General features: G+C 44.9%; 1 protein-coding gene across 1 annotated transcript in view; it reads left to right on the top strand.

Moving 5' to 3' along the window:
• The window catches only part of igsf3 (immunoglobulin superfamily, member 3), a 115,614-nt gene extending 101,914 nt beyond the window's left edge, over positions 1–13,700 (top strand). Inside the window, exons 8-10 of the mRNA XM_035394465.1 lie at positions 9,401–9,814; positions 12,528–12,965; positions 13,182–13,700. Of these exons, the coding sequence (XP_035250356.1) occupies positions 9,401–9,814; positions 12,528–12,965; positions 13,182–13,432 (1,103 nt within the window). The 3' untranslated portion in view covers positions 13,433–13,700. The remainder of the gene's footprint in view (positions 1–9,400; positions 9,815–12,527; positions 12,966–13,181) is intronic.
• The last annotated feature ends 234 nt before the right edge of the window (positions 13,701–13,934 follow it).

Here is a 13,934-nt window from a genome sequence, read left to right as displayed (position 1 = left end):
GAAAACTGAATGAGATATCCCAGCATGCAAAGCCAGCCCTGCCTGGCAGCCCCTATCTGCCAGGTATAGGCAAGCAGCAGAGGAATTTATTTCCTGTCAGTATTAATATATGACACCTGGCGCCAACTCTCCTGGAGGACTTGGGTGATTTGTGCAGAATTTCCCATGCTCCGGTGCGCGGCTAACGTTATGTTCCTGTTAAAATGCGGTCACCAAATGAAGTCTGAACGTGATTTGACCGATGCTCTTTGTGAACATCACTCTGCTTGAAGTCTGAACGTGATTTGACCGATGCTCTTTGTAAACATCACTCTGCTGCAAGTTATGGGAATGCTGAACTCTCTTGGTTGCCGTGTGTTTAAGGTGCAGAAGGGAATGTTGTATGTACTGTGGCTGTGTGTAAATGTAGAATAAATTGCCACGGATTATTATTCTTATTTGAAAGCAGTAATAATTATTTGTATGTAGCTCATTTGGAGGAGGATTCTTTCATCTTTTCATCTTCACTCAGGTAAATCTTTCTTTGTTGAAGCAGCCTAGCCTATTATTTTTCAGAATTTGCAAAATTACCCTGGATCTTAAAAGCAATAAGTTGAACTGCAATCACAAGTACTGGCTTGGAAATGTATGTATGTGCATGTGTGCATGCATGCACGTGTGCGTGGTGGGTATGTGTGTGCGGGGGTGTGTGTTTGTGTGTTTATGTGTGTGTGTATATGTATGTATGTGTGTGCACGTGTGGGTGGGTGTGTGTTTACTGTATGTATGTGTTTATATTTTGGGGACAGTAAATGATTCAGGGTGATGGAACAAAATCCAATGGTTTCCCTGGGTCTCAAACCTGAGGTGACAGAAGAGCTGAACGATTCAAGGGAGCCTTAAAAAGGGACTTGCCTGTAAGTTATACACTTGAAATTACTCCAGGCTCATTTTTACTCTTGGTCACTTGTGTAGGGAAGCTCAAGGCCATCGATGACTTTGACCACAATCAGAACTACAGCAAATAACGCTTTTATTTTTCAAAGAAGTGCCACTCAGAAACATACTGGGGAACTGCATAGCCACAATTTGCCGTCTTCTTCAGTTCTGTGCTGCAGTTCTGGACATGTCCTTTCTTAGTGTGGATCACGAAAAGCTCTGTCAGCCTGTCGGCCATGCCAGTTACCCAGCGGGCTGCCTGAGTGCTTTTCCCCCATAAGGAGCTAAAGGTGCTGTTTTTCACACCACCTTTTGGGATTAATGCTTTCACGTCCACACGCATTAAAGGACCCGAATAAATACATCTCAAAATACAGCATGTCAGTCACTTTGTCAGACAGAGAAAGGAAATCTGTTTTCAATTTCAATTTCTTTCTTTCACAGGCTTAAAATCTAATAGCATACATTTGTGGAACAAAAATACAATGTAATATGCAGGCAAGTATTTATTTTAGGTCTGTACGATCTGTCAAATCCATGAAAACTGAACAGTAGACTGCTGGTGAAAAATCTGCACTGCCTTCCCCCTTATTACCCGAGTATGTAATGAGCTGGATGTTCCTCAATAAGGAGGGAGGTCATCTTAACAAGCTTGTCAAGAACCCTGATGTAATTACACTCATCTGGGCGGGGTGGTGGTGGGATTGGGGTGGGGTGGGGGGGGGCAGTTTTCTGCCTGGCAGTGATTGTGGGACACACTGGAATCACACCGCACAAAAAAATCACGTGCGCGCATCGTTAGAAATGACAGGCGAAAGAGTCTTTAGGTAAATCGAACACGCGAGTCAATATGGACATTTTAACCAACAGGTGTTCCTGTATAAATATTCACCCTCAATCCCCCTCCTGTTATTTCAGTGGGATCTGAGACCCAGATGGGCTTCACTTCATTTAGTGCGCAAGTGAGTGTTACTGAGATCTTGGTTATATTATGCATTTGCCTCTCGATTGTAATGACCAAACAATTGTTGTTGTTTTTTTCTTTTTTTTAAATCACCTTCCATGGGGATTTGCTTCATGGTATAATTTTAAAACACTTTTCCGAACTGTCTTCGGGGTGAAATTTTAATTTCCGAGCGTTCAGCCTAGATGGAAATGTAAGCAACAGTGTAATTATCTTGTTCTGTTACAAGCCTGTATTAGCCATCCTTGCAAAAACAGTAACGGGTGCCTTGCAGTTATAGATATTGTTGCTTGATTATTGTGGGTTTTTTTTTTTTTCATGCTGAAATTCAATAAGTGTATCCTGCAGTTCTCTCTGGAGGTGCCCCCCACTCTCTGTCTCTCTGACTCAATCTAATATCTACAGTAATAACTGCTAGATCACACTTTAATAGGCCCAGCAGCACCCCAAGATTAATGGAGGTTTGAGGAATGTTATTTGTTGAAGTGAGAACTTCACATTGCAAATACTCATTAGTGTCTCTTTTCTTTTCGTGCTGGGTCCAATATTGCGTTTAATTTCTGGAACTGCTCAAATACCAAAAAAGATATTTCTTTGAACAATTATATAGTATCGTGTCAGCATCATGTAATGTTTATCCAATTTGAGATTAGCCTTAGACTTTAAATATTCTGGGCTAAAAAATCAAGAATGACTTGTTGAGCATACAAACCACATAGGAGATTGGAATTTATTTCATATAAATGGAGAGGTTGTGTTTCTGTTTCCACCATCAGGCCGAGGCTTACTGTAACTATAGAAACGGAAAGTTAATCTTTTAATCAGAATCTTTGGTTGGATTAGTATGTACTGTTTCATTCATGATGGAAGGGACTTTGATAATACATCTGGTGGCCCTGCCTTTGTATATACAAGTTAATATTGGATCTGAGAATTTATTCAATACATGCAGAATTTAATAATGATTTTCATTTGTGTAGTGCCTTTCATCAAAGGACAGCTAAGAACATTTCACTGAGCTGTCACTTTACCCCTTTCACATGTAATGCAACCCACCCTGGGAACATTTGGAACCTGCACATTTTAGGCACAATGATTTAATGTCTTATGCGACAATGCAAATTCAGGAACATACACAGATGCCCAAGTAGTCTGCATTTCCTGATGTATGTGTGAGTCATGTCTTTTTATGTTTGAGTAATGTCTGTTTATGTATGTTTGACTGATGTCTGTTTATGTATGTTTGACTGATGTCTGTTCATGTATGTTTGAGTAATGTCTGCTTGTCTATGTTTGAGTGATGTTTGTGTATGTATGTTTGAGTGATGTTTGTCTATATGTATGCATTTCTACCACCAGCCGCTCATACAGAATGTTATTGAACTGAACTGCATGTTTTACTGAATATCCACTTTTCCAAAGTTTATTTTTAGCTTTGCTGCCTTTCGGTAGAGCAGTTGGCCACAACACTGGAGAAGTAACTTAAATTCTGCTACCTTATAAAAAAAAATCAATATTATCTGCTAAATGCCGTGGCAACTCTCTCTACTTCTTTAATGCAACTAGGCAGTACCTCATTAATACTGTGCTGGCAGACGCTAGCCAGTCACTTTACTTGTCTTCACCGTAAACAGCCGTGTCAGTGACAGATAGCCCTGCTCTTACATCTATCACGCCCCTGTGAGCACCCAGAAAACCCTTCCTCCTCCCCCACAGGACTGCCATTGACTACCCCCCCCCCCACTCTGTAATTGATATTGTCGCCATGGCAATTGGAAGGTCCCTGTTTTCCCTGGATGAGAACAGAGCTGTCCATCTGTGTTTGTTTGGCTCCTCACGCTTTGGACCTCCACTTGCCCACTAAACAGCCCCCACCTGCCAGCAGCCATGCCACCATGCACCTTGCTCCTACTGAATGATTGAAGCTGAGCAGTTGTGGTTTAGTTAGATTTTGGAAGGGAGTCCTCCTGGGGAAACTAAGTTGCTAAGTTGTTGCTGGTAGTGGTGTTGGTGGGCCAGCCAGTCCATGCAGGCAGGCAGTAGGGATTGTATTTCTCCCTTTTTACCCTGCTGAAAAGGGAATGCGTAGAAGCCTTGTTTGTCTTGCCAGCTTCTGCTTGCACAGCCTAATTGCTAATCACTGATTTGTAGTAACAGTTTTTTACACTCTTGAAATTTATATTTGTTTAGTTGAAGAAAAAAAAACTGTTGTGGTTAGGGTTAGGGTCATTTTAAAAATGAAAGTTAAGGGTGTAGGGTTGAGTGATTAATTTCCTCTGGCCATGACCTTAAGGTCAACTCAACACACCGGTGAGGGAATCTCTCCATTGTGTTCAATAGTTCAATAAATATGTTCTTCTACATCCTTCCATTCCTCTTCTCCACCCTGTGAACTCATTACCTTGATAACCTTTATTTACGTTGTTTCCCATGCTCCCTTGCTCTTCTGGTGTCATAAATCGCCCGCCCACACTTCCAGGTCTACAGCAGGTGCATCGGGCTGGATAGATGGGTCACTTTTCAGACAGACCGTTATGCCAGTGGGGGCGGGGGCGGGGGGGGGGGGGGGGTAATTTGAAAACACAGGCCTGAGGAACAGATCCACATCATTATCAGTCTTAATTACATTACTGAATGAGACTGGGAGTCATACATCAACACAGACGAATCAGAGATGCATCAGGTGCACTAGCATAATTATTACTGTCTGTATGCTCCCATTATGTCAGTTTTTTATATAACATTATATTATATATCTGCAGAGAGCCCGGGTCTGTAGAGAAACTCCCCAACAGGCCGTCCTGGATAGGACTTACCTCATCAAGGAAAAGGTTGCGAGAAACTGTACGCCAGCCAATCAGGTGGCGGCTCACAGTTTCTAGTGCAAGTGGAAGGAGGACCATGCCATGTTAGTTTAACTTCTGTGAGCAGTGTGAATAATTGAAAGTGCCTAAGAACTTTGTGAACGCTGTACTTTTAACAGGCTGTCAGCTGACTTAAGAGTCTGAGGTGTTTGTGAGAGGCGTCCGTGAGCTTTGTGAATAGTTTAAAAGAGTCGCTTAGCTGTGCAAGGAGTTTAAAAAAATGTCTGTTAGGTGTGCGCTTCTGTGTGCTCTATGAATATTTTAATGTGCCTGTTAGCTGCCTAGATTTAAAAGGTCTGAGCTGGGAGATTAGCTTAATGTGTCTTTGAGCTTGCGTGGATGAAATGTCTGCAAAGTGGTGTGAATATTTTCTTGAAACTGTCTCTAAACAGAGTTTGGTATTTGAAGGGTGCCATTGATGGGCGAGCCTGACGACATGTAGAGAGGCAGTAATGGAGGTGCCATTACATTAGGGTTTATTGAACTGAGACTAGGATTAATAAGGCCCTGTCAGCGGCTCCTTAGCCTTCTCTTGTGATAATGAGGAGCTCCACACGCGCTGATGTCCCAGCCCCCCTAAGCCTTCCCACACACACTGCCACCGTCTTCTGAGGGAAAAAAAGAAAGAAAGGAAAAAAAACGAATGACTTTCATGTGTCTCTTATGTATATTCATGATGAGAAGAACTGGATTTTCTGAACTGGATTATTTTATTTTTTTTACCTGTTTACACAAGTAGAGAGAAAAAAGCTATTTGAGACCACATTGCCACAGTGTCGTTGCCTTCACATTAAGGAATGTGATCAGGTACCACAGTGCTGGAACAGAACGCTCGGTTTTAGAGTGTGGTGGGGAGATATGATCCTGTGTAAAGTACGGAGATAAAGAACTTAAATGGCTCAAATGAGTTCAAACACCTGACAGAGCAAGTACTGCAGGTGAGAGAATTAGTGAAGAAACCAACAGTGAGCCCATTGTTTTTGGAAGTCTTCTTCACTTTTCCACAAATCTATACAATACCTGTTGAAACACGGCAAAACCAGACTTTTGTGGTTAAATATTTCCTAGAGTGTTCCAGTTAGTGTTCAAGGAATGCTTTCACAACATGCAAATCCGTGAAAATATGGTCACGCCTAATTTTTTGTTCATTCTTAAAGGGGGGGAAAAAATCCATTTTCTGTGGAGCTCATTGCGTCTTTTATAAATAAAGCGACTGAAAGAGCGTTATCTTGCCACTACAGTTGTGTGCAGAAATGAACTCGAGCCGAAAACAGATTGGACACACTCAGTAGAGGGGACTCACAAACGAGCCAGTTCACTGCACACACACTCTAATCACAATGTCTGTCTCTGCTTTTTCTGCTGCTAATTCTCTTCCAACTCACTGTGTCTCGCTGAAGACACCAAGCTTTTACAGTACACACCCGTTAATTCATTTATTTTACAAAAGCCCTCTTTTCATTTAATTACTTGCTTGTTTAATACTTCCTGACATTCCGTAGCTTACTGCGATGGGTACCGAAGTTTAACTGTATCTTCTAATCAGGCTTTGCTCAGCAAGGAAAGTCTGTGATTATATTTACAGCAGCAGGGTCCTGCTTCTACCTGTGAGACAGTGTACAGCCTGTGCTGTTAAGTCAGGGTTAATAATGGAGTGCAGAAGGATGAAAAAAATGATGATAATTCCATAAACTTAAATTTGGGATATGACTTTTTTGAATATACAGAAGTGGCATTGCAGTACATGTCATGCATTCATTAGTAATCCATGTAAAACATAAATACCTACTTGGCGGAGAGTTAGACCAACCAAATACTTTCATGAGATTTGTTTTTAAAAATGTATTGACATTCTGAGTGTAGTTGCTACGAAGTTCAGTGCACGTACTCACTGTATCAGTGGAAAATTGTGAGCTTGACATAGAAGAAGCTGAGAGCAAAACATTCAGCCAGTAATTGCTCTCAGTCTGTTTATGTTTGTGTTAGTGGAATAACAAGCATGCCAAATAGCTGTGCTCACTCAAGATCATTCACCTTCTTTCATTTGCATCCCATGTTGTACCTTATTTTCTACTTTTAAAATTACAGTAATCAAAAAAGTAATTTAATGGGGTCAAATAATTTTATTTGGCAGATTGACATTTTATAAATTATTGTAAAGGTATTTCAAATAAAATGTAATCAACTTGTAGGTTAATTTCCCTGTAGCGGTATCACACAAGCTTTTAATAGGAAGTGCAGTGAAGTCTGGTGAACCAGCTCTGCTCACAAAAGCCATGCATTTAAAACCAGCAGCCAGCCATTTAAACCAGAGTCTGGCCTGTTGTTTACAGTGTCAATATACTTTGGATGTGGGCACAGAAAATGAAAAGTAAATTTACCCACAGTCTGTGGCGTACATAAAATAACATTGGTATCATATGCAACTATGAGATAGGCAGTTGCAGAACACTGGGGTGCATTATTCAGCTTTTTAATTGCAGTCTGTTAATCAAGCAACACAAACAAAACCAGGAACAGAGAAATTGTCAGTAGAAAGTTCAAACTGAATCCTCTGTTTGTTGCTGCTTCATGGCGTGCACTTCTACCATAGTTCAGAGGTTACCCAAGATGGCTGTGAGGAAGAATCTCTGAGATTATACACGATGACTGGTTTGCAATCACAAGGAGAATTCAGAGGTATTTGTTTTCCAGTCAGCGTGGAGGCAATATAATAAGTGAGCAGAGCAGAAAGCAGGTCCTCGGTGATGGGGGAGCTATCCACTCTGAGGATTAGCATTCTGCACCACTCTGCCGTGGTGTTAACATTGGCACATCACTAGGGAGCTCATCAGAAGACTGTAAGAACTGAATCTGACAAGACACTTCCCTTAGCGAGGAATTGAGGTGGAAAATAATTTAATTCTTCCGTTTGTTGCTTTTGCATTGGTTGGCTTCTCACATGATTTTAACCCTTTGAAGAGAATGTGTTTTGTTTTTTTTTTTGTTTTTTTTGTTCCAATTTTGGTTTTCTAGAACAGAAGTCAGTGTTCTGGAACTGCACTGCTTTCAGTTAACAGCGGTAATTGTTACCTGAGTATTAGAATGTTCAGTTAAGAACATTGTAATGAAATATTTGTGATGTTGCACCTTAACATGGTTAAAAGCAGCATTGCAACTGAGTGAGTAGCCAGAGAAGGAATTGCTGGTGAAGATGCTTGATGTGTAGCCTCTGGCTCAGCAGTATCACTGAACAGGCCTTCGTATATGCATTCTGTACCACTGTATATTCTCTGCGTATGTAATCTAATGTTGTATGTACTGTACAGCCGAAGCGTGATGAAGCAGTCCTTCATTGGTCAGATGTTACTTTTTTGTGTTTTGGTGACATGAAATAAACAACACAAGAAAGTGTCCTTTTCCAGAATCCGATAAGAAGTTAAAAAAATATATTTATGCTGCAACAGGCTTTAAGCTATTTGAATTAACACTGACAGACCTGAATGCTCTGAGAATTTTTATTTTTATTTTTAAAAAACCAAAAGCGGCTTTGCTGCTTGCCAGTCCGCTCCATTGGCAGTTTCACTCCGGAAGGTTCTGAAGTAATTCTTCACAGAATGGTTTTCACGGTTCTGGGAGAACTCTAGAGCGTGGCGAGGCGATGATGACTAATTTCAGAACTCACTCAGAATTCCATTGTGTTATGAAAAAGAAGCTTGAAATGCCTCTTAGCCGTGAAAATGCATCTCTGAATTGAGCCAAGCACTTCCTCTGTTATTGGTTGTGGCCAATATTCATACAGCCAATGTGTATGCACTTAGCAATGCTAGCAAAATTCAATAGTCAGAGGGCCTAGAGCTGACAGAGCTGCCCTTAAATAAAGCTGGCTATCATAAAAAGAGGCGAAAGGAATTTTATTTAATACTCAGTGTAATGTTCATTTCTTTATATGAATGCTTTAAGAAGCACACGTGTATTTTTTAATCTGTGATATTAAAACAATTGTGACCATACAATTTGGAACCATATTTCTGTGATTTTTCCTCTCCCCCCCCTCCCCATTGTGCCCCCCCCCTCCCTCTGCACCTCCCCTTTCATCTGTTCCTCTTCTCTGAGCTCCTCTTATGAATGAGTTGGACCAGGAGCAGCCACTGGAACTAACCCCAGAATCCTGTGGGGATTACTGGGCCCAACCTCAGAGTTACTGTAAAATTGGATTTTTAGCATGGAGCCATTAAACCATGACTAAAAAAAATGTATAAATAAATAACATAGTTTCCGCTGTTGCTCACGAATGTCTGGTTCTTGGAAACTCGAGACCTAGAGAGCTAATGTATGGACAGTTTGTTTGTGCTTGTTTGTGCGGTGTTATGCAGCTGTTACTGTATGTGCCAAGGGCAGATGAGGCTGTTAAGTTAGGGTGAGGCTGTACTGTTGTGTTGTGACATATGATGTTAAGGAGAAGTTTGGGCTTTCTTTTAAGTTGGGGTCATGTAAGGCTGTGGTAATTGGATTACAAATCTCTATAGGACCGTGAATGGAGGTGGTGATGGTTCATCTTACTCTCTTTCGGATGCAGCCAACTTCCAGCCCCGGCCTCAGTGGGGATAATGGGCCAAGTTCTCACGCTTTTTCTTTCCTCCTCATTTCCTCCCTCTCTCTCCTCCTCCTCCAGCGAGCAAGCTGCGGGTCCACAAGGCCAACCAGAGCCTGTGGTTCGTGGAGGACAGCCGCGTGCGGGTCAACTGCTCCGTCGCGTCCCAGACCAGCCCGGACTCCCAGCACACGGTCCTGTGGTACGCCCGGAAGAACGAGGAGCCCGACGACGCCCCCGAGCTCCTCCTGAAGATCAACCACAACTCGGCCTTCGAGTACGGGGCGTACGCCGAGGAGGAGCGCCTGAAGAGCCGGGTGCAGTCCGAGCGGCTCTCGCCCCGCCTCTACGGCCTGACACTGCACCGGGCCGAGACCAGCGACAGCGGCGTCTACTACTGCCTGGTGGAGGAGTGGCTGCTGGACCCCGACGGCGCCTGGTACCAGCTGTCTGAGGACTCGTCCGGATTCACCCAGGTGGTGGTGAAGCAGCCAGGTAAGGCCATGTCGGCCATGTTGGCCCTGCCCGCACATTAGTTAGGGTTGCACTTCATTTCTATTCGCAATTTTTTTAAGTGTGCTGAGAAGGACCACCGCCATGGGGAATATAGGCAGTCTTCCGTCTTTTTTTTCTCATTAATCGTACCTCTTATAATCTTAAATGTGGTAGTGAACAACCAAACATCAGAGGACATGTGGAATGCTTCTGGAAAAAAAAACATCACTGATAACTATTTGGTATTTGGTGTTGAAAATCATGGTCGCACAGCATCTATGATCATGTGGTTTGTTTTTCAGTCATATGGAAGCTGCAAGGCCCTCCTGATATATGGTCGGTGATGGTTTTTTTTGTTTTGTTTTGTTTTGTTTTGTTTTGTTTTTTCTGCTGGAAGCACTTCACGTGGCCTCTGACATTTCATTGTTTACTACCACTCGAGGTATGATTAAAGCAAAAAAAAAGATGAAAGATTGCCTATAAACCCCATGGCAGAGGATATTACACTTTAAAAAACTATGATATATATATATATATATACACACTATATGACCAAAAGTATGTGGACACCCCTTGTTCTGGGGCTTTTTTTCATGGTTTGGGCTAGGCCCATTAGTTCTATACATATGTATCGACATATCGTGCAGCCCTAGCATTCCATAGGTTTGTTCCATATCCCTCCATTGACATTTACAGCAGCTCTCCAAGCGAATATAAATTAGCCCTCCGGGGGAATGCGGGGTAGCCTGAGGTGTTGTCAGGGTAGCGCTCGCGTTCACATCTGTTAATAGCACAGGTGGAGTGGGTAAGCCGCGGGGGTACGCTGTTATGACCGAGCGCGTTTTTTTTAATTACACGATGCACTTTCGCTTTTTTTGTTCTCCACCGCTGGATTACAAACTTTGCTGGCTCGCGGGGGCTGTTGCCGCGTGGGCTGGAGGCAGATTTCTCCCGTCGGAGCTTGCACTCAATAGACTGCATTCATTGAGACACACCGGAGGCTTACATACGGAAGACGTGGCACCTGCTGTGCCGCTGCCGCCATTTCTGTACTTCAGTTCTAAAGCTCTGCGGGGTAGTGGATGTGACAGCTTGGCAGGTGGAGTTTTCTGTGAAGGTTCAGCATGGCGTACACTGCATGAACTTTTGCAAGGGAAACTGCACAGCGCATGCAATGCATTTTATACTGTAGACTGGCTTCCCGCAAAGATGGCTGCTCTTGCTCATTTATAGGGTTCTGCCACAAATATTAGTGTTATTGGATCCATGAAAAGGCTCCATTCATTAAGTATTGTCAACCGGTCTGACCCTTTTATTCAATCCTGGGAGCTAGACAGAAAACTCTTCCAAGGATCTTTGCCAACACAGTTCTCATCATCATTAGGACTGTCTCGCAGTGGAGACCATTTGATGGTAGTCCAATCATGTATCTGTCGCCGGTCGTCCGGTGTACAGTACAGCAGCTGCTCCCTCTCCACACGGTGTCCCAATCCACACCAGTCCCCCTGACCAGCCATGCATGAGGCCTTTCCCCCTGCCTGAGGGAGCACTTCGATCAGCCCTGCTCTGATGACCTCGTAAGCCTCCCATCTGCGGCTCATGGAGCTCAGGTGACCAATCAGACCCCATCTGCCGCGCCCGACCCTGCCCTCGTCCGGACGAAGCCGCCGCCTTGTTTCGTCGTCCGCCCTGTCTTAGCTTCCGCCAAAAAACATCCAGCTTTACCCTCGTGTTTTAGTCGCACAAAAGCGACTCTGCGTTTTTTGTTTTTTTTTTAAACTAAAAGAACAAGGTGACCTTTTCTCTGGCGTCTGCTGCGCGATGTGTCACCCGCGTCGTTAGCATGCAGCGTGAGGCCCATGGGTGTCTGGTATCTGCCCGATTTTAAACATGAAGGTCAGGGGAGGGGCAGCTGCAGAATGAGGCTCTGTTTATTTTTTTATCTCGTTATGTGTCCGTGACTCCGGTTCCCCCAGTATCTTCAGCGATGAAGAATTAATTGACACGGACAAATACCGTGGCCGCTATGCAGCATGCTTGCTGCAAACTACTGTCCACACTTTGGAATTTGGTCTTTCATTTAAATTGAAAGGCGACCCAAAGAACAAAAAAAACATTAATAAATAATAGACCAAAGCCAGATCACAGAACAATTTGTGCCGCATTGTTTATTTGTGCCCTGAAGTGAAGAAGACACCCTGTTTGCTCAAGAAACCGTAAGGGCCTGTGTCTGTGATTAGTCCGACACCAGGTAGATGAAAGGACAGGGGCAGAGCTCAGGGACAGAGCTCAGGGGCAGAGCTCAGGGACAGAGCTCAGGGGCAGAGCTCAGGGACAGAGCTCAGGGGCAGATCTCAGTGGCAGAACTCAGTGGCAGAACTCAGTGGCAGAACTCTACGCTCAGGGACAGAGCTCAGGGGCAGAGCTCAGTGGCAGAACCCTACACTCAGGGACAGAGCTCAGGGGCAGAGCTCAGTGGCAGAACTCTACACTCAGGAGAAGAGCTCAGTGGCAGAGCTCAGGGGTAGAACTCTACACTCAGGGGTAGAGGTCATTGGCAGAGCTCAGTGGCAGAGCTCATTGGCAGAGCTCAGTGGCAGAGCTCAGTGGCAGAGCTCATTGGCAGAGCTCAGTGACAGAGCTCTACACTCAGTGGCAGTCTGCAGGGTGCTGGTGCAGGAGGTGTGAGCGCTGCTTCTCTCGTGCCCCTCAGAGATCCGGCTGCGGGTGGAGGAGGCCGAGTCCAACGTGACGGCGAACGAGGCCGCGTCGATCCGGCTCGGCTGCAGCGTCACCTCCCAGTCCGCCAAGGACTCCCGCTTCTCCGTGTCCTGGTACGTGGTCCGGGCGGGAGACGAAGAGGAGGAAGAGGACGGCGAGGGGGAGCTCGAGTGCATCTTCTCCATCGGGCACGACGCTGTGTTCGGGAACGGGAACTGCAGCCCTGCCGAGGGCGCTGGGCCAGACTCCCGCCTGCAGTTTGAACGGACGACCTCTGACCTCTACAGCCTCACCATTCAGAGAGCACGGCCCAGCGACGCTGGCAAGTACTTCTGCCATGTGGAGGAGTGGCTGCTTAACCCTCGAAATGCCTGGTACCGCCTCGCCACCAACAACTCTGGGGTCACCATCATCAATGTGCTGGAGCAGGGTAGGTCCAAACACAATTTCATAAAACTGGTATACTACATACACAGTCATACAAGGGATTGCTAGTGTCTCATTGTATTTCTGTATAAATTGCAGTTTGATCTCATTCCCCCCCCCCTTTCTCTCCCTTGCTCTCTTTCTTTCTCATTCTCTTTCTCTCTATTTTTCTTTCTCTCTCTCTTTCTGTCTCTCTCTCTCCTTTGTCCTGTATTTATAGTGTCCTCTCTCCAGTCGATCGTCTGCTCCAACGACTCCCTCTTCTACTTTGTCTTCTTCTACCCCTTCCCCATCTTTGGCATCCTGCTCATTGCGTTGCTGCTGGTGCGCTACAAGGCCCGCAGCTCCAGCAAGAACCAGGAGGGCAAGAATGGCGCCCCCTTGCTGTGGATCAAAGAGCCGCACATCAACTACTCCCCCACCTGCCTGGAACCCCCTGCCCTCAGCCTGCACCCCGGTAGTGTAGAGTAAGCCCCCCCCACCCCACCCTACCCACCCCCCCCTGGTACAGGAGGAAAACACCTAGAAGATCCGTGGGCTTCTCTGAGCCCCGAGCCTGTCACCACTGTGTCAAAGCTGTCCAAACCGTCCACACATCTTTCCTGCAGTGTATTTCTGAGGGCCTCCCGGCCCTTTCACTAATAATTGGAAGGGTCATCTTCGGCAGATTCACTTTTTCTCTTTCTATCATGTTTTGCTGTGTGAAGTCCCTCCCCCCTCCCCCCCCCCACAGCCTCCAAACCCCCTTCCCCCCCCCCTCCCCCCCGAGGCGCCAGGCAGTGCTGTCACCTCTGCCCTTCTTCAGAACACCTCCATGGGATTATAAAAAATGTCACTTTTGCCAAAATGAAGTATCGATTCTACTCTCTCTGATTGTACGACTGCGGTTAGGTGTCCATCAAGGTTTAACGCTACATCAGAGCCTCTTTCTGGATAGGCCTGTTTTTCTCTTTATCATAACTACAGTAAACTC

Source organism: Anguilla anguilla, chromosome 15, assembly GCF_013347855.1.
Source record: "Anguilla anguilla isolate fAngAng1 chromosome 15, fAngAng1.pri, whole genome shotgun sequence".
In the NCBI taxonomy this organism is placed as follows: Eukaryota; Metazoa; Chordata; class Actinopteri; order Anguilliformes; family Anguillidae; genus Anguilla; species Anguilla anguilla.
This window is presented reverse-complemented; position numbering and strand designations above follow the sequence as displayed.